The following is a 21,696-nucleotide window of genomic DNA, read 5'->3' on the forward strand; positions in this document are numbered from 1 at the left end:
TTGAATGGCTATCACTTTGGCTTCTCATGTCTTTGGCAAATACCTAATAATCTTTCAAACAAGCTCATTGTTAGTATATATATTTTGCTAAGATCATTCAAGTATTAATAATATCAGTAAATCTAAAAAATATATCAAAATTGACTTATGTTATTTTATTTTAAATATTTTATATTTATGAATAAATTAATTAATTTTAGACTCTTTAACTTGTTCCTTAATGAATAATTTTCAATCTATCCCAAATCTATTTTATAATAGCATAAGTAGATATTCTATTAAATTCACTAATATTTAAAGAGTAATATAGAATATTTATGGCTATAACATTTAGTTGAGCTATCTTTTTATCACACTCATCCCAATTCTTTTCTGGTTTGGAAGAAAGCACTCCATTAATTGAAATCATAGGTATGTGAGGTCTATTAGTTATAACTCCCCACATGTCACAATCTAATGCTTGTATAAAAATTTTCATGCATAGTTTTCAAAATATGTAACTTGTGCCATTAAAAAATGATGGTCTAGAAGTCAATTATCCTTCAGAAAATAAAGAACCAATTAGGATTGCCATAATCTTTAGCTCAAGACTGTTAGATCAATAAGGATATAAAAGAATCTACTCTGATACCAGTTATTGTCCAAAATGTTAGCAATCTAAGATGGGGGGTGAATTGGATTCTTCAAAAACTTCTATCAAATCAAATTTAAACAATTATATACTTCAAATTAAACTAACTTAAGTGATTGTGAGGTATACGCAATATGCCGCAATGAAATTAAGATATAGAAGAAGCAATGTAAGAATTAAAAGCAATGCTAGATAAGAATTTAGAGCAAGTAAAGCAAGCAAGACACAGCACAACACAAACATAGAAAATTTTGAGTGGTTTGGTGCAACCCTACACCTACATGCACTTTACAAGTTTTTTTTGAGAATTTTACTATAATCAACCTGATTATAGTGTGATTGTTTTATTCAAATATACAAACAAATTTAGTTGGTTTCTAGGATCACTAACCAAAATTTTTATACTGCTTATTTTTTGGATTCACAATCAATCCAGTTGATTTTGCAGAATCACCAACCAAAATCTTACAAGTCCAATTTTGAGCTTAAACAAGTTTAACCTAAGTTTCTTTCATCCAAAAGAAACTTGAAAAGAAAAAACCAAGAATACAATGAATAAGATTTTTAGCACAAGTAAAATAGAAAATAAAAACTATTTTAGATGCAAAGAAGTTGCTGATGAATTGCTCAATTAATGCTTAAACTTCTCTTCTTTGATGCTTGAGAGAATATAGCTGAAGGTGGTGAAGATTCTCTTGAAGACACTCAAAACTCTGCACTTAAATTTTTTTCTATTTTTATTTCTCAAAGATATTCAATGATGCTCTTACACAATGACATATTTCATTCTTTAATCTCCTTTCTCTTACTTTCTAAATAATTTTCTAGCCTTTTGTAAACTTGAAAGTGGCTAAAGAGTGAGTTTTAACCGTCGGAAGGCTTAAACTGACCGTCGGAGTGGAGAAATGGCCATTGGAGAAGTACAAAAAAATTAGCCATTATAGCTTCTCCATATTAAGAGTTGACTTAGATCCTTAAGAGTCGACTTGAGCTATCCATGAGTCAACTCACCCTCAGGTCTAAAAAATCACGTATTATATTTTTTCTAAGAGAGTTGACTCACCATCTTTATGAGTCGACTCAACCAATCCAAAGGTCGACTCGACCAGTCCATGGGTTGACTCGAGCAGTGGTCCCAAAAATCTAATCTTCTATCTTCACTAACAGAGTTGTCTCTTACTTCAATGAGTCAACTCGCTGTCCATGCCAGTAAACTTCAACATGCTAGAGTCAACTCGCCACTCCCTAAGGTCGACTCTTGAACTTTCTGGACTTCAGATTTCTTCTATTTTGTGCCTATGGCTGTTCAGGGGTCAGCTTCAATGCTTCTAGGGTTGACTTCATTAAGTCAAAAACTTAGAGTTTTATCTTTAAATTGCTTTAACTTAGCTTTATTGAGAGGATTTGTTCTATGGATAAATTTTTTATTTTAAGCATCTGAAAAATCCTATATCCAATCTTGAAATATATGATTAGTATTACAATTACTCAATATTTTATTATTATCAAAATCAATCATAGGATCAATAAAAATAGACTGAAGTGATGATTCCTATTGTAATTTCTCGAGATAACATTCAGGAGGAACCACCACTTCATCAAGTTTCACTTTATAAGATTTCTATTATCGAAGAAATAATTATTTAACCACCACCACAAGCAGATCAAGGGATAGCTCTCTTAAGATCTACTACAATAAGAAAATCTGCTATACCTCCTGATTGTGTGGTGTATTTGATTGATATGGGTGAAAAAGATATGACCTTGAGATGTTCTTACAAGCCATGAAAGGTGAGGATTCCTTAATGATTGGATGCCATAAAAAGAAGAATTGGACTCTATGGATAACAACCATGTCTGAGAATAAGTTGGCCTACCTAAGGAGTACAACCAATGGATTGTAAATTGATCTATATGATCAAAAAGAATCCTAATGAAAATATCAAATGGTATAAAATTAGACTTATGGCGAAAGAGTTCATACAAAAGAAAGGCACTAATTTTAAAAGGACCTATTCTTCTTTTAGGATTATCATAGCCTTAGTAGCTCATTTAAATTTAGAGCTACATCAAATGGATATGAGAATAGCCTTTCTCAAAGTGATCTAGAGGAAGATGTCTATATGAAATAATCTGAAGGTTTTGTAGTTAGTGGACAAGAGCACATAGTTTGCAGATTAAAAAAATCTAGTTATGGACTTAAACAAACTTTTACAGTGATATCTTGAATTTAATAAGATAATCACTTTCTTTGGATTAAAAAAAATATTATTGATTAATGCATATACTCAAAGGTCAATAGGAGTAAGTTTATAATTTTAGTATTATGTGAATAATATTTTTTTATAATTTTTAGTATTATGTGAATAATATTCTATTTGTCAATAGTGATTTTGGACTACTTAAAAAAATCAAACAGTTTCTATCTCAATATTTTGAGATAAAAGATATGGGTAAAGCCGTTTATGTTATCAATATTGAGATTTATAAAGATAGATTCTTAGGATTACTTGACTATCTTAAAGAACTTACATCTCTATAATACTAAATTTGAAATGAAAAATATTCTCCTGAGTGTGCTCATATTGTAAAGGGTGATAAATATAATGAAGTTTAATATCCATGAATTAAGATAAAAAAGAGAAAATAAAGTTTATAACCTATACATCTATTGTTAGGAATTTAATTTATGTCCATATTTGTATATGTCCAAACATTGTTTTTGTTGTATCAATGCTTGGATATTATTAACATAATCCAAAAATGGAGCATTGAAAAGCTACAAAGAAAGTAATGCATTATTTGTAAAGTATAAAAGTTTACATGCTCCAATACAATCGGTCTAATCATCATGAAGTAGTAATAGACTATTAAGATTCAGCTTTGCTAAATGCATTGATATTAAGAATTCTACTATTGAATATATCTTTCTACTTACAGGATGTGTTATCATGGGCAAGTGTAAAATAAAGTCATGTTCACTGTATCCACTATGGAAGCAGAGTATGTAGCCTATATGAGACTTCTTCATAAGCTATATGATTGTAAAATTTTATCATAAGACTTAGAGTTATTGACTCTATTAGTAGATCAATAAAGATATACTATGATAATAATTCTTTAACAAGATTCTTCTACAATACAAAAAGTACAGTACCAGTAGATATATTGGTATTAAATACTTGACTTTTCGTGAAAGAATAAATGACATAGTATTTATGGAACATATTATACAGAGCTGATAATTGTAGATCTGCTGGCTAAAAGACTCATTCCTCAAATTTTGAGGGATCATGTGACTCATTAGCTCATTTTATGAGTGATATGTATTAGACAATATGTATAAAATCATCACATTGGGTTTTATAATAAAGTTCAGTTTATTTTATTTTATATTGATCAATTATTTATCATATGATATAAAGATGATAAAGAAATAGGCATAAAGTTTCATTTATTTATACAGTAAAATTTCACATAAAAAATTTGATTATGAGATGTCATTAGTGTTGTGATGCATGAAAGATCATGTGTTGATAGATAATATATTGATTGCCATGACTCACACTAATTATTATTCTATAATCAAGTATACAATGTATATCCTATGGAGCAATTAAAGTTTTTCTTTATGTGGATCCACATCAGTTTTTTAATTATCAGATCTAGAAAAATTTTTATTAATTTTTTTAAATATTTAAATAATTAAAATAAAGATGCTTGTGTTAGGTTGGGCCAAGTGAGAGAATGTTGGAAATTTATCCGATTAAGCCCCATCTGAGTGTGGCCTATACTAACACACTTTGGGATTTATTTTAGTTAATTTAATTGATCTAAACTCTGACTAAAGATAAATCTCTGATAAACTAATAAGGATATACTTAATAATTATTATGATAAAGTTAATCTCTACACAACTATCGTAGATAATATTTATCTTTCTATCTTTGTGACTGATTCAGATACTGCCTTTGATGGATGAGACACGTTATAAAAGAACGGTCCCTACAGACTTGATTTTCAATTCATCTGAGAGCTTGTGAGGTCCTCCCCATCAAAAATTATTGGAGTTAGGATTGAAAAATTGAGAGAAACACATTCAGCTTGATTCTCTTATGATTGCAGGTGATTGCAGACTGTTGCAGACTGATTTGATAGATTGATTGGAGAGATCTTGAATGGCATCAATAGCTTCGTCTTCATGTAAGTTCTATTGTTTCATAAAGTTCTAATAAGTCAATCTTTTAATCTTATATTTTATAGTACTGTTTGATTTTTTTTTTTTTTTTTTGGTAGAACTCCTTTCACCAAATTTAATATAACACTGTTCAGGAGAGCAAATTTGGGTCCCTCAACATATTAATTACCGCTCTATTGCTTAACTAAAGTGGGAATCCTGACACGGACACAAGGAAATTTCCATTCATGCCGGCGAAATATACTGTTGAAAGCCGATGTTCTCCTTAGACTGCTGTGCTCTCGATTTGTACAAAGGTCGCAATGTGCCAGGTGGTCAAACAGCTAAAACTCTCCCCTGTTGCCACCTCTACTTACAAATTCCCTATCTGATGTTAAGGAGTTGATCTGCAAAGACTTGGCTGTATATTCTTTCTTTTTTTTTTTTTCTTTTTTTTTTTTCTTCTTTTTGTTGAAGCAATGTTGTGCTTTGGCACGATACGGACACCAACGTTGTTGGTCTTGTCTTTGGCTTTTCACATTGCAGCTGTAATTAGCTGTACTCCTAACTGTTCGAGTTGACACCACGCCATAATTTGTTCCCTCCCAGTAGCAAACCAAGTCTTTCTTTCTTTATTTTTTTTCCGTCTTTGCGCATAAAACTCACACTCAAGAGAGCAAGCAACTGCTACAAAGATTGAATTACAGCAAGCAGAGCGAACCTCAGTGGTTAATATACATAGATACAGATATATAAATATATATATTTGACTCGTTGTCACACCACTAGTAGAGTCTAAAATAGAAGGGAGTAGCAGAAGAGTGGTAGCAAGCATCTTATTTCATTAGTGAATCACTTGCCAGGAACGAAGTTGGTGGCGTAGGCCCAAGCATTGTTGGCAGCCGGGTCTGCAAGATGGTCGAAGAGGTTTTCTATGGGGCCCTTACCGGTGACGATGGCCTGCACAAAAAAGCCGAACATAGAGAACATGGCGAGGCGGCCGTTCTTGATCTCCTTCACCTTGAGCTCAGCAAATGCTTCAGGGTCATCGGCCAGGCCGAGGGGGTCGAAGGCGCCGCCAGGGTAGATGGCGTCGAGGCCTTGGCCCAATGGGCCGCCCCCGACACGGTAGCCCTCGACAAAGCCCATGAGGACGACCTGGCAGGCCCAGATGGCGAGGATGCTCTGAGCATGAATGAGGTTGGGGTTGCCAAGGTAGTCAAGGCCACCCTCAGAAAAGATCTGGGCCCCGGCCTTGAACCAAACGGCCTCACCGAACTTGACGCCATTCTTGGCTAGGATTTCAGGAAATACGCAGCCCAGGGCGCCCAGCATGGCCCATCGACAGTGAATCACCTCCAACTCTCGATTCTTGGCGAATGTCTCCGGATCGGCGGACAGCCCCGCCGTGTCCCACCCGTAGTCCCCTGGGAACTCCCCTGTCAGGTACGAAGGTGTTTGCTCTGAGAACGGACCCAAGTATTTGGGTCGGTCCGGTCCATACCTATTTGTTAATGTTAAAAAATAATAATAATAATAATAAATATTTTTAAAAAATAAAGAAAAAAAAAAAGCTCGAATTAACCAGGCAGCTTGTGCGATCGGTGGGTTAAATTATTCAAGAAAAGAGCATTTTGTTTATCATGTACTCGTTTATCAAGCAAGAGGAAGGTCTCCAGAAGGGAGTGCATTTATAACAGCAGAGATGATGGAAGAGCGTGGTAGGAGCAGTATTACCACTAAAAAGTAGCAAGGAGAAAGGGTAAATATAGTAGCGAGGTCGTCGAATGATGCGTACCACATGCTCTGGGGAGCACTCTTTACGGTGCGGCGCATCGAGATCCGGCCTTCGAAGACGCCAACCTTCTGGACGAGCTCATTCTGCCGCTTCAGCGCAGTCTGACCAGCGAAAGCGGAGCGTTGGAACGCGGAGGCAGAAGCCATTACAGAGGAGAGTTTTTGATAGGATAAGGTAGGAGGGAAGTCTAGTGGCGCCACCAGTGATATGCGAGGAGATATTTAATGGGAGGGATGTAGGAGGTAGTGGATGAGGCCGCTGCCACGCCCGCCCCAAGCCATTGGCTCTCCTTCAACCCCCAGATATCGGAGCTGATTCTTTGCAGCCAGCACTAACCAGATGCTGCCATGTGGTAGAAAGATCTTGGTGGCGGGCATCAGCATCCGATGGCTTAGAAGTGGGGCTGGGCCCTTTCCCAACCGATTCATCCATGCACGGGAAGTAGAAATGATTGGCCTGAATTGCCATTCGTTTTATCGTCTTCTTAGATCTTTCAAGTTCTTAAGAGGTCGAACTAAATCCAATAATTCCACGGCATCCATTTTATTATCCAAACCTATCCTATGATAAATAAAAATTTTAGTATGTAATTAACATCCATACCTGTATTTCTATCCATAAAAAAAAAAAAAAATATAAATATAAATAAATAACTATCTAATTTGCATCTGAATTTTCAATTCTATTTATAATATTATTTAAATTTATATATCACCCAAAAATTTTTAAAAATATACATATAAACAAATTACTAAACTACTAATTTTACTTCCCATCCACTTAATAATATTTTTGATCCTATACTCATAAAATTTAATTATCCATCTTGTTGGTGCAAAAATCCGCTTGCGCCGGAGAAGCTGGAGTCGGGGAAGTCGCGGTCGCCGCCGGGACCTGCAAGGGAAGTCTAAACCGGAGGTGGGGTTGCTCCGGCAAGACCCTCCGACGCTCAAGTCAGTTCTCTGCCTCAACAAGAATGGAGCGCTCGAACGGAGAATTTAGCAGAGTTTTGAGATAAGAAATGAGCTTATAGAATAACGTATCTGGGTCCCCCTTTTTATAGGCGGAGGAGGTAGCGGATTGATGGCGACGTTTGTAACCGTCTGGCAGTGGGCTGCCCAAGGTCAGGCGGAGTTTGCTGCGAAGAGTAGTGGAATGGACCCGTGGCTATCACTGGGGCGTGCCACGTGGAGTCTGCCGCGTGAAGTGGGGCGGCGTTTGTTGTCGTGATTTGCCAGCGGATGGGAGAATCGCGCGGTATCCGTTGCAGGAGGTGGAGCAGGATCGCGGCCGTTTATCGTGGCCTGTCAGGTAGTAATGGAGCCGCGTGGGATCCGTCGTAGGGAGTAGAGCAGTGCTGCGATCGTTACTGCGGCCTGTTAGGGAGTGGTGGAGCTGCGCGGAATCCGCCGCAGGAAGTGTAGCAGAATCGTGGCCGTGATTACGGCCTGGGAGTGCAGACCTACCGGCTGAAGTTCGGCCGTGGTCGGAGTCTGACCCCACGTAGGGGTCCGGGCGGAGTCCTCCTTGCGGTTGGGGTAGTGGGTGGAGCCCGGCTCCCGTGGGAGCCTGAGCGGAGTCTTCCTGCAATCAAAGTTAAAGGCGAAGGTCGGCTCCCATAGGAGTCCGGACAGCTTACCAGCAGTTGAGGTTGAGGACGGAGCCCGGCTCCCGTAGGAGTCCGGACGGAGTCCGGACGCAGTCTGTCTGTAGCCGTCGGAGTTGGGGACAAAGCCCGGCTCCCGTAGGAGTCCGGGCAGAGTCTTCCTGCAATCAAGGTTAAAAGTCAAGTCCGGCTCCCGTAGGAGTCCGGACGGGGCTTACCAGCAGTTGATGTTGAGGACGGAGCCCGGCTCTCGTAGGAGTCCGGGCGGAGTCAACTTGAGGTCGGAGTTGTCGGCGGAGTCCGGCTCCCGTAGGAGTCCGGACGAAGTCTGTCTGCAGCCGTTGGAGTCGGGGACGAAGCCCGGCTCCCGTAGGAGTCCGGGCGGAGTCTTCCTGCAATCAAGGTTAAAAGTCAAGTCCGGCTCCCGTAGGAGTCCGGACGGGGCTTACCAGCAGTTGATGTTGAGGACGGAGCCCGGCTCCCGTAGGAGTCCGGGCGGAGTCAACTTGAGGTCGGAGTTGTCGGCGGAGTCCGGCTCCCGTAGGAGTCCGGACGAAGTCTGTCTACAGCCGTTGGAGTCGGGGACGAAGCCCGGCTCCCGTAGGAGTCCGGGTGGAGTCTTCCTGCAATCAAGGTTAAAAGTCAAGTCTGGCTCCCGTAGGAGTCCGGACGGGGCTTACCAGCAGTTGATGTTGAGGACGGAGCCCGATTCCCGTAGGAGTCCAGGAGGAGTCAACTTGAGGTCAGAGTTGTCGGCGGAGTCCGGCTCCCGTAGGAGTCCGGACGAAGTCTGTCTGCAGTCGTTGGAGTCGGGGACGAAGCCCGACTCCCGTAGGAGTCCGGGCGGAGTCTTCCTGCAATCAAGGTTAAAAGTCAAGTCCGGCTCCCGTAGGAGTCCGGACGGGGCTTACCAGCAGTTGATGTTGAGGACAGAGCCCGGCTCCCGTAGGAGTCCAGGAGGAGTCAACTTGAGGTCGGAGTTGTCGGTGGAGTCCGGCTCCCGTAGGAGTCCGGACAAAGTCTGTCTGCAGCCGTTGGAGTCGAGGACGAAGCCCGGCTCCCGTAGGAGTCCGGGCGGAGTCTTCCTGCAATCAAAGTTAAAGGCGAAGGTCGGCTCCCGTAGGAGTCCGGACAGCTTACCGACAGTTGACGTTGAGGACGGAGCCCGGCTCCCGTAGGAGTCCGGGCGGAGTCTTCTCGCGGTTGTAGTTGTTGGCGGAGTCCGACTCCCGTAGGAGTCCGGACGAAGTCTGCTCGCGGTTGTAGTTGTTGGCGGAGTCCGGCTCCCGTAGGAGTCCGGACGGAGTCTTCTTGCGGTTGTCATGTAGTTGTTGGCGGAGTCCGGCTCCCGTAGAAGTCCGGACGAAGTCTGCTCGCAGTTGTAGTTGTTGGCGGAATCCGACTCCCGTAGGAATCCGGACGAAGTCTGCTCGCGGTTGTAATTGTTGACGGAGTCCGACTCCTGTAGGAGTCCGGACGGAATCTTCTTGCAGTTGTCATGTAGTCGATTCCGCTGAGGACTTCGGCTGTGGATATTTTATACCCAACACATCTTATACCCATATTTATATCTATACCTTCAATATCCAATTTATATCTATATTTATTTAAAATAAATATAAATATAAATTTTTACGTCCAATAATTTTCATATCCATCAAACAAAACAAACATGGACATAGGTATCCGATCCAACTTCAGCCATGTTTTTTTTTTTTGTTTGTTTTTTTTTTGTGGTATGGGATTTCAGCCCTGTTGGGGAGGCGAATGGGAACAGCTCCAAAGCAGCAGCAAACACGCGAAGCTGAAGAAAATTATTAGACAGCACAGCATGAAGCAGTAGCTAATAAAAAGCATAGAGGCAGAGAAGCTGGGACTTTGCTGTGAGACATTCCAATCCACATTTTAAAATGATCACCGTCCATAACACGTCTTTGATTCATTGATGGTCCAACAGAGCTCATGCCAGAATGGAGCATTTCTTGTCTTCACCATAACCAGCCTAAAATTATCATGAACGTATATACAACCTACAAAATATTTGTCTAAAAATACTTCTAAATACTATCATTCCTACAACTAGCAAAGTTCTGCTATGAATTGTCAGTGATGTATTTGACATTTCAGCCATTAAAAACAATAAAATATGAGAAACACCACAGAATGGTAGGCAGAATATCAGCAATAATACATTTCTCCGAGAGGTCAAAGTAACACAACAATGCGATGCGACTGGGCAAGAAAAGGGAAAACTTTAGCACAGACCTGCCTATCATTTACAACCAGCCAGGGAGCCCTCTAAGCAGCGGTTCACAGATTAACATTCCACGAGTACATCAAGTTACAACAGGAAAACAGTTTTCTTAGGTGTCAACCATGAAGAAGGTAAGCTTGCCCTCCTCTACAACCAGGAACAATACAAGTCTCATGAAAGAGGCACCTAGACTCAGATATCTCATTCACTACGTACATTCCTTGCCCTCAGCAATTTGCTTGCCTAACAGCTCAAACTGATACAACTGTTGACTCTGATTCAAGTAAGCAGTCAACCTAGATATAGATCAAGCCAAAAAAGACAAGATTGAAACCCAACATGGACTTTATTGGGAATCCATAGCCACGTCCTCTTCAACTACGGCATCATTTCCTTCCTTACCCATAAGGATTGCAGTCAGCATCAGCTTACCTGCATCAGGAAAATCCTTGTGCTGCATTAGAAGTCCCTCCACTGAAGAGCTTGCCTCTTTGAAATTTGGAAATCCCATATCTTCCTTTTGGAGAGGCAATACTTCCTCAAAACCACCATCATAGGTCTCCGCTCCAGGTCCATAGCACCGGTTTGAAGCCTTAAAGAGCAGAGTGTTCCTCAGAGATTCTAAGACAATTTCATCACTCCATCCTTCTGTTGTTGATGCCTGGCAAAGCGCAGCCCAATCATCCTGGTCTGCTGCATTCTTCCAGCACTCCTCCAAAAGACTTCTGTTGGAAATACGGAAGGATGAGCTTGTCCAAGCAAACACTTCAAAAGCTTTTAAAGATAGTTCCAGACCCCCTCTCAAGCACATCTCAATTAGTTCTCCTGGAGGAAGTGGCTTTTTAGTGTCCAGGCCTTCTTTAGTGTCTGTAAGACGTCCCAAAATTTCTTCCTGTCAAAAAGTTCAAAAAGCGCAACGAAAAAGATGATGACAACCATAAAATCAACTAAACTAACTATACTGCCACTAATTTCTCAAGCATGCACACCAAATGCCAATTACATGTTTTAACCATCTAAATTCCAATGGCTAGGTCATCTGGTTATTCCACATTATGGAACCATTTCAAGCATGCCTCCACTGATGAGATAAGATATAAACTCGAAAATATGGAATTAATGATTCTGGAATACCCTAGAATTTTAAGCCATATAAAAAATAAACCAGCACTACATTCTAGAAAGCAAAATATAACTTCCTAATTAGCCTCAGATGCAACAATATTAAGAAATTATTCCAGTGATGAAACTTTTGAGAGTGGTCTTCTTAAGTAAGAGTGAATAGAGATTGACTCCCACAACAGCAGGAAACCTAAATACACTAGTAACTTCCTTGTACAATATTTAGAATGTAAATTATGGAGCATAACTAATTGCTACTTTTATTGCAGTTTGAGAATACTCGCATTTAGCCCAAGCCCGGTAGTCTTCAAATTTATCCATTTTGTTCACTTTATAGGAAAAACCGCACAAAACATGTGATAAGATGAGCATTCACTATAATATACTAGGTGACTATAAAAGAACAAGAATGGGTCATCATGTAACTCCAACCATCTGCTAGTGTGCAAACAAAATTGTGATTATTAACATTCTATAGATAGGGGTGAAAGTGGACCGGATAATATCTGACCGGATCCATTTTCATATCTGAATATATCCAGATATGGATAGAAATTTGAGCATCCGACTAATATTCGTATCCATATCTATATCTAACAAAGAAAAATGGATATATATAAATGGATAGACAATCATCCGATTCGTATCTAAATATTCGATCCTATTTATAATCTTATTTAAATTTATATATTACTCAAGAACTTTTAAGGAAAATACATAACCATATTAACATGCTACTAATTTTACTTAACATCCACTTAGTAATATTTTTGATTCTATGCTCATAAAATTTAATTATTCAATTTATATCCATATTCATATCTATACTTTTAGTATCCAATTTGTATCCATATCTATTTAAATCAAATATGGATATGAATTTTTGCATCCGACTAATATTTGTATTCGTATCCGTATTTGTCAAACAAAACAAATATGAGTACGGACATACAGATATCCAATCTGTATCCAATCCAATTTCAGCCCTATCTGTAGAACTTATAAATCTTGATGGATAAATGAGCAGCCTAAGGTTAGCTATTTGAGCAACCTTGAAAGGAAAAGATCACTCTCCTAAAATTAGCTATAGTTTTTAGCTCCTATCTTATATTGAAAGAGGGAAAAATTATCTGTAAAACCAGAAGTTTTGCTGTTATTTGATTAATTCCACTGTTAATAGAGGATTGGAAGAAAGGGAGAATTTCATTGCTTTCTAACTTGGCTGTTTAATTTATCCTCATGCACCCAAGCAAACAAGAGTTAGAGATCTAAGGGCCTGTTTGGGTAATCCAGGAGGATTGGGCTGAATTTCCTGCTGGAGTCATGGATTAGGCAGCCCTTTTAAACATGACCCACACCAACCCAACCAACCTTGCTTGGATCCTGCAGGAAGGGGAAAAAAAGCCTCCATGGGTCCGTTTTTTCTTCCTGCAGACCTTTTAGGCTGGGATTTCAGTAGGCCCTTAGAAGATGCGGGCTGAGTAGGCCAACAGGCCTGATTCCTGCAAGAATATCCAAACAGGCCCTGTTTGGCTGGTGAAAACTGAAACTTGTTATTGATATTGGTTTGCAATCCACAGGATGAGAAGTTTGATTTGTATGGCTCACAGATAAAAAGACTACTGATTTCATGTAACCCATTGGCGGAATGATAAGATCTTTGATTTTGTCTTCCGGTACAAGTGAAAATGATTCTTTTAATATTTCAACGAAGGAAAAACACTAATTGGCCTTTCCATTTAGCATAAATTCAATGTAAAATATAGTAAAAATATTCATCATATACAAAATATTATGTATTACTATAAAACCACTCAATGAAAGATTTCCATAAATCACAACCCTGTGATTTCTTCTAAAAATAAAAGTGATGGTTTACCAATGATGCAACAAAATACAGCATATATTGAGAGCAGAATTAACTAGAATAAGAATAAATTTTCAAGATAAAGAAATGTAGCAAACTCGTAAATAAACATTACCTGCAACTTTAGAATCTGCAAATCAGCTTCAATGCGTCTGACCTTCATCTCAAAACCCACATTTTTTCCTGTTAATTAGTTTTAACTCGTTAGCTACAAGTAATGAAGCTAACGCGCAAATAAACCAAACCAAGACTTATTAGCTAATATACAGTATAGGTGCAAATTGCATGCACAATATTACTTAGATAATTATTGGACTTGTAAAATAAAAGTCAGTAAATTACATCAGAAAGATGACCAAAGAGAACTGGCAGCTCATAAAATTTACTATGCATTTGTCTAAGTTCAACTAGCTATAGCACCATGTACAGAGAGCATGAAACTGTTTGCCATTTAAGATATCCTGCTAAGCATGCTAACCACATTAAAAAATCAGCATTGAAATGCATAATTCAAGTAACGTTTGTATTCTAATGTTGAATGACAAGATACTAACTGCTGCCATCCAAGTTGTTCCTACCATTAACTACTTACAGCTTAAATTTGGAAAAGGTCAAGTACATAGGAGTACAATTTAAGGGAGACCAAAGAAAAACTTTGTTTGAAGTGTTAAACAGAAAACAAATTACCACCCTATTTCAGTTCAACAACTTATAAAGTTACTTGTTAGTGATTACATTTTGGCTTGGATACAACAATGATCTTTTTCTTCATTTATTAAAATAATGAGATTCGTTAATAATTACAGAACAGAGGATAAAGTAGGTATATCTCCTCTTGGTTTCCTGCTTTCGTAATAATAATTGTACCTGTTCTGCAACGTTTCTAATACTACCACATTGCTCTCTCACTGTTACTGCAGAGAACCAGTTCATCTTGTTCTGATATTCCAACAAGAGAGAGATGCTAGGATGGGCTGGCATCCTGTCCCCACTTGGGCATGCCATTAGATTGGCACCTCACAGTTGGAAAACAGTTCAACGCATCAGCCTTAAGTATGCCTATTTCAATGTTTGCTTACATGAAACACAGTAAAAGTCCGATACTGCCATTTTTTAATCACTACCGCATTCTCGAATTCCACTTCCCACCTCTCTCTCTAACAGCCTGGAACCCTGCACCACGACATTCCTCACCTCAATTAACTATGTCATCCAAATGCTTTGAAGAAAAAAGGGGATCAATGAGCCTATAAGCTCCTATTAGAAGAGAGAAGGTGAGGTCTATCAAGGAACAAAGCCATAGACGAGAAACCAGGGGGAATGTTGGAAGCAGCAGCAACACTGGGGTGCCCTGGCAGAGGCAAGTGGCAAGGAAGTTGGCAGGAAGGCAGCAAGAGAGGTGGCGGCAACTATGGCAGGCAGGAGGTGGATGGTGTGCTGTTAGTGGAAATAGACTCAGATTCAGTAAACAAAGGAGAGGTCAGAAGTGACAAAAGGACAAGGCAAGGGCTTTGGTAAGGTGGTTTTCCGAAATAGTGGCCCAGGAAAGCAGAGATTTTCAACATACACAGCCATGGGAGGGCGAGGTAGGAATAGAAAGGAAAGGAGGAAAGGAGGATTAAACAAAGAGCCACAAGGTTGAATACAAATTGTTGTGATGTATTGCCAGTTGCTCCAACAGTAAAGAAACATAATTGTTGCAGCTGATACCACACCATTGGTTGAAACCCCATGGTTTAGAGAAACACAATTGTTGCAGCTGAGATACCACACCATTGGTTGAACCCCATGGTTTAACTCAAATTCATGCCCTCACAACAAAAAATGGCTTACTGGTGCACCCACTCCAGCTAAGCACAACCCTGCCACATTTATACTACCATCACACCTGGTGGGAACACCAGTGGGGACCTACAGCCAACTAATCCAGCTTAAAACTGGCATGAAGTATAATACTTGGGTCTCAAATTCAGACCCAAAACTTTACTAAATTAGGTTCAGGTACAGGTCAAAGCACACTACAGCCTGGCACTATCATAAAATGAATGTGAACCCACATATAATATATGGTTAATATTTTCCTTCTTGTTTACCCATCTCAACTGAGGAAATTCCCAACACCCTTTCCCTATCAAAAGTGAAGTTTCTAGTCCCCTTCTTAAGGTGAAGGTGACAACAACAGTGCTAGCGGACACTGGTGTGACAAACAAGAGGATGATGATTAAGCATGACTCATTACTCAACCTTCTACCAGTCTGTCTGTCCTCAGTCTTGCCCTTCCACATCTTACAACCAAGAAACGGCCCAAAATAGCCCCACATCCCACCAACACCACCAAAAGAAAAGGAAAAAAAGGCGGAGGGAAAAAAGGGGGAAGGAAAAAAGGAAAAGAAAAACCTATATAACAATCCAAAATGGATTCCGCATCAAAATATATTGGTTACTGATTTTGTGGGAAAAGTCGGAATTTTTTTTTTTTTATGCATGAAAAGACATTGTGGGGTCTCCAATGATTTTGTCGTTGAATCTAAGTACAAGATAAATAGAAATCAAGTAAACATGCATCAAGAATTTAGCAAATAAGCATTAGATGTTCGTTAAATGTCTATCACCCTCTCATAATTAGATCCAGAGGCAAAATTGTCTGGAAACTCCAAAATGTGCATCTTTCTATCAAAAAAACAATCCACCATTTCTTACTGGATTTTTTGAGTCTAGTAAAACATATGGGTGTAGAGATATAGATTAGGTTAGAATTTGGCTAAGATTGGAAAATATAGTTTGTGTTCGAGTAGTGGATACTCGGCTTAACCCAAAGATTAGCACTTGCCATAGTAAATGCAAGATAGCTCCAAGGTCAAAACCAATGATGTCAAGGCTGGGATCATAACATATCACATTGAATCAGGCCTTGCATTGGAGTGCAAATTGTAAGATTTAAACTTTAAAAATGGGCAAAATAATAGGAAAATAAAGAAGCATTTGAAGTAATGAGTAAGAAATTATCAATTAAAGACATGACTAATATAAAAGCAGATAGTGGGCATAGCCACCAGGGTTTTCATAGTGGGTAGTGGATAGCAAATGCCATGAACCCATAGTGGGCTGTTAAAACATACAAATGATTTTTCCCTATAAAGTATTTTAAAAAAGTACCTTTATATCAACTTCATGCAAAAAATAAAAAATAGGGACAAAGCTGTAAGGTATTATCAACCTACTATCATAATAGCATATCAACATTTATATAATGCAAAGATCCACAATTTGATATCAAATATTATCATCCATGAGTTATAATGTCACTCAAAAGATAAAGGCATCCACAATCATGTAACGTCAACCACAAAATAGAAATGTCTAGCAAGACAAGTGGTGCAGCTATGAAGTCCCAGTGGAGATTGGAGCTTTGAGGGATGCCTCCATTCTTCCCCACTCTCCTTTCTTCTCTTATCCTCTTCTTTCCCCCACTCCATTTGATTAGGGCACCAAATAAGTGAACTAGCCCTTCTCTTAATAAACACTGAACAAGTCATATTATTACTTAATTGGTGAACAAGTTAAATTAGAACCGGCCCAGCCCATTTTAAGACATAGCACCCACTATAAAGCAATAATGTAGCAGCTTATCACCTACTATATCAGGTGCTATAGGCCCAATTGCTAAGTGAGGCCACCATGGCACATAGCATAGAGGTTTAGGTCCAAAACCACTATAGTAACCACTATGACTGCTTTTCAAAACAATAATTATGTTCCAGAAATAAAGACCATGTTTAATTATTCAATATAGTTATACACCACCACATAAGCCCGGAGATATCTCTACTAGACCAACAAAAACAAAGAAAGGAGATGTATGTGACATAGGCCTATTGAACAAAGAAAAAAGATAACATGTCATCATCATCATTAAGATTATCGGTTTACCATCATCACCCCAAGATTTAAGAATCGGTGGGATGAGGGGAGTAACAGCTGTCCCATCTGTCCCTATGAGAAAGCAGGACTTGGAAGAGGCAGGACCAAAAATTCGTTGTATGCCAGGCACCCTGTCCATCCCATGGTGGTCCTGGCCAAGATGGGGAGTGAAATACACTAGCAACTCCCACATCCCAATGTTCTCAATGGAAGGAAGCTAGATCTCGCATGATGGAATGATTCCCTTTAAGGAATGTAGTGGGATTTGGTCTCGGCTTCACTCTCTGATCCTTACACAAAACCATAATAGGCATTTTCTTGACCTCACATGTTGATATTTTTTTGAAGATAAGTGCAACTGAATCCCAAACCTAATGTCTCAATGCCTCTCTTTTGCGGTGTCATGAGCTATTATGCCTATCATAGCATCACCCCTACAGCCACAACTAAATGCTACAAATAACCAAGAGAGTGAAAGAAAGACAGAGGAAGAGAAAGGGAACAAGCTATGTGATCTGCAATTTCAACGACTATGGTTGGTTGCTCATCACCAAGAAGCTCCTAGGTAAGATGAGCATTTTCTACCATTAGTTTGACCAAGATAAAGTAAAATCGGGGAAACCATTTCCTTTTCTTATTTGGTACAAAATTGTGATATGTTGTAGACTAAGGATCAATCTACAATCCTATAATTTTTTAATGTCTAATATATAATCAATTTTTATAAAGTTGCAACATTTTCAAGATCAATCAATTATTAAAATAATAAAAAATAACAAGAAAATGCAGCATTTTAACATTATTATTACACATGTTAAACTTTTGCATGCATGTTTTCGGTAAATTCTGGGTTCACTCATTAGCACCCAAAATTAAATCTAATTTAAAACTATTCTAGCCAAAATGCTATTTTCAGGTTGGGAAAAGCATATGAAGTACCCATGGGGTTGTCTCAAAAAACACTTCAGGAAAACTGTTTTCCATAATTTCTATGACTTTTATTTATTCCTAATAAAAATTAATTAAGATTAAAAAAATATACTAGATGTAACAAGTTGGAACAACTGTAGTCAACTTAAAGCTGATTTCTAATTATTTATCCTATACTTCAATAATTATCTGAAATAATCAAATCAAATTATATTATTAATCAAATAATTTATTAAAATTTGAATAAATTAATGTAAAGCTGAAAAATATACAGATACATAATCATGTAATTAGATTTTAGAGGCAGAAATGATTGTTTTTCGAATTTTGTGTTTTGATTCAATTTGTCAAATAAAAATTATTTAGAATTTATAAATAAACTTCATTAAATGTTAAAAATTGGAACAAGTACAGGGAATTTAAAGCAAGTGTTAAGTACTTACGATGCATTTCAATAAATATCTAAACTAATCAAATTAAATTATAATCACTAATTAAACAATTACTTAAAACTTGCAAATAAATCGAAGAACATAAAGTTGACAGCAAAAAATAAAGATGCATTATTACATGCCCATGCAATTTAGAGACACAAATGAAGGTGAGTGCAGCAAAAATCGAACTTACTCTTAAATCATAGTTATATAATTAAGTTTAGAAATTTTAAATTTTAAAATAATTTACTATAAATTGAACAATAAAGATTTCAAGTAGACCTTAGCTTGGTTTTGGAAATTTGTTATTGAAATTGCGTTTGTTTCTAACCAAATAGAACCTAGCAGTAAAAAAGCAAAAGGACCCAAATATTAGTGGTATCATGGGAAAATGGGGAGGAACTCACACCAGTAGATATGCAATTACATGGACTAGACAATAATGGAGATAGACTCACCTAACTGAAACAATACTTGTGGAAGGCTTTATTGATATTAAGAATCCCTTGACGTAACTGCGGATGTTCGAGTGATGATGAGGGAGCATCCACAGAGTCCGAGAGAGGCTAAGATGGTCACTAAACCTCAAAGTGAAGTACTTGAGCATTGGCCTAGGAGAGATTTGTTTGCAAAGATTTATATGATGATCAGGATTCTGATCCAGATGACATGGAGGCAACTCATCTACAAGAAGCTATATGGGCCTCTATAGAGGAGCAGCGGTAACATGAAAAGGTCAGAAGGCACAAACGGCAATTTGGGTACTTTAAGTTCAAGAGGGTGGTGGCTCTATTGCAATAGGGGGATCATGCTCACGTGGTCAAACTACCAAGTTACATAGGAACCAGTCCGACAAGATGTGACCATCCATGATATGGATCTTGCAGCACATCCGTATCTGGAATGAAAGCATGCCAAAATTATTGACTACATAAACAAGAAAAAGAAATAAGGATTGCAATCAACAAGTGGTACCATTTCAACCGCATCCCAGCATTTGCCACAACAAGCACTTTATGTCCTATGTATGATCATAGAGGTGCAAAAAGTTGGTCCAAGTATTGAGCTTCTTATACCCTATGGGGGTGTCTGATGACCCAAATAGAATCACCAAGATGATCTTAGATCAATGGTGATCCTTATCCCAAAATAATTTTACACTCGATGATCTAAGATCACCATATTTGATATGCTATATTCCAGTGATTAAAGTTAACCAGATATCCATGGGTAACCTATTTAGTATTCCACAAGAATCGAAGATTACTAACCATATAATACCAAAACTACCCATGATATAGTCCATAAAATATATTTATTAATCATATAAATTATTAATCCTATAAAGATATATTAATGATTATTATAAAATTAATATTTTTATTTATACTTGTAATATATTATTTTTTAATATTAATATTTATTTTGATTAGAAAAATAAGCAAATAGAAGTAATATATTAAATAATTTCATTATATAGATATAAAACACCCCCTATAAGATACAATGGACATGTTTGCACTAGATTAGGGATAACAAAATTTGGATTTAGAGTTACAAAGCAACTAGGATACTTATGAATTATACTTATACGTGATGGTTGGTCCGGATCGACTAAGACGAGCATATCAATTTTTTAGTCTATTATAACAAGCATACCTTCCATACTCCAATTGACGCTTCCAAAAAAGTTCATGACTCAATACACTCTAGACTCGCTGAGGGACAATTGATGAGATTAAGTTGTCCAAGTAGTCATAGATAATGGTTCGAACTACAAGGTGGCGAATGATTTGATGATCATGAAGCTACATCTATGCATGACAGCTTGTACAAAAAAATTATATGGTGGTGAACAAGATTCACAATGCTGGTATTGGGGCCCAGACCAATTGACCGGTGGCACGGATTGGTACAACCTCATGCCATTTTGTGCTGAGCTTGAATCGACACAACATAGAGGATGGAGAGGGAGAATGAAAGAGGAAAAGAGACAAGGGAGGGAGGAAGAGGGAGAGGGAAGAAGGGAGGGAGAGAGATGGTGGAGCACAGCGCAACACGACAGCAAGGACGAGTGAGATGAACATGAGAGAGGAAAAGAGAGACAGAGGCAAAGAGAGAGAGAGAGGGCTATCAAAGGGTCATCAGAGGTTGTCGAAGGACCGCCAAAGGGCCGCACAAACCATCGGAGAGCCAAAGGATGGGCTCTGCCCTCCTGATCGAAACAAAGGTTATTCGCCCTTATTTTTTTCTTTGTAAAGTTTAAGTGAAATCAACAACTCCATTTCTAGCTTCTCTTAAGTATGCAAAAAAAAAAAAAAGAAAAAGAAAAGGTGAAGTCAAGTAAAATGTTGCCGACTTCCTTGTAACTTCGCAAAATAAAAAAAGAAATAGGCATAGATGACTGCCCCTATTTCAATCAGGCGGAGGGCAAAACCCCTCCTCTAACCCTCCAATGGCTTCCACAGCTCTCTGGCCACCTCAGCAACCAACTCTATTCTCTCCCTCTCCCTCCCTTCCCCTCTTTTCTTCTTCCTCTCCCCCTCCATCAGTTTCTTGTTTTGAATATCGAAATCATCCTGGTCCACCATCGGTATAGCTTGGTACACTCCGAACCAAGCAATTTGGGGCAGTTCCGCAATCCTTGGTGGTGAAGGATATTTAGCACTTGCTTAGGGTGAAGTCAAAAGTGGAAAATAGGGAAATGGTATTAAATGGCAATCAAGGTTCGTCATGTAGATACTAAAACCTCTATTGGCACCATCCTATTACAACATCGATATGCCCAATATGGGGGTCGATTCAGCATAATGAGTGTCAATATGCCCCATATACCACCACATCAAAATGGTATTTATATGGTCTAGTACAATTAGTGTGCATCAGTACTGACCGGTACAGCAAACCTCCTCTAAAATCATAACTAGGTGCTAGCTCTAATGAAGAAATATACGCA

The 21,696-nt window shown here is 38.5% G+C and overlaps 2 protein-coding genes across 12 annotated transcripts in view; both read right to left on the reverse strand.

Annotated features, from left to right (window-relative positions):
• Nucleotides 1-5,417: 5,417 nt before the first annotated feature.
• Nucleotides 5,418-6,859, reverse strand: LOC105035084 (chlorophyll a-b binding protein 5, chloroplastic). The gene is made up of 2 exons (XM_010910494.4): nt 6,607-6,859; nt 5,418-6,312 (listed from the first exon to the last, which is right to left on the reverse strand). Exons 1-2 carry the CDS (start codon nt 6,750-6,752, stop codon nt 5,661-5,663), a joined length of 798 nt encoding a protein of 265 aa, XP_010908796.1. The 5' UTR covers nt 6,753-6,859; the 3' UTR covers nt 5,418-5,660.
• A 3,517-nt stretch (nt 6,860-10,376) lies between these two features.
• Nucleotides 10,377-21,696, reverse strand: part of LOC105035083 (nuclear pore complex protein NUP133) — an 88,162-nt gene continuing 76,842 nt past the window's right edge. For all 11 annotated transcript variants that reach the window (XM_019847208.3, XM_019847212.3, XM_019847207.3 and 8 more), the window contains 2 exons: nt 13,571-13,638; nt 10,377-11,358 (listed from right to left, as the gene is read on the reverse strand). In XM_019847208.3, coding sequence (XP_019702767.1) covers nt 10,813-11,358; nt 13,571-13,638 — 614 coding nt within the window. In that variant the 3' untranslated portion in view covers nt 10,377-10,812. The remainder of the gene's footprint in view (nt 11,359-13,570; nt 13,639-21,696) is intronic.

The sequence above is a fragment of the Elaeis guineensis genome, chromosome 6 (genome assembly GCF_000442705.2).
Source record: "Elaeis guineensis isolate ETL-2024a chromosome 6, EG11, whole genome shotgun sequence".
Lineage (NCBI taxonomy): Eukaryota > Viridiplantae > Streptophyta > Magnoliopsida > Arecales > Arecaceae > Elaeis > Elaeis guineensis.

Bases quoted from the DNA above. Each gene is read 5' to 3' on its own strand.
- LOC105035084 (XM_010910494.4), bottom strand. From the start codon at position 6,752: ATGGCTTCTGCCTCCGCGTTCCAACGCTCCGCTTTCGCTGGTCAGACT. The intron at 6,313-6,606 runs GTACGCATCATT...ATTAACAAATAG, and splicing joins AGTGCTCCCCAGAGCATGTG to GTATGGACCGGACCGACCCA.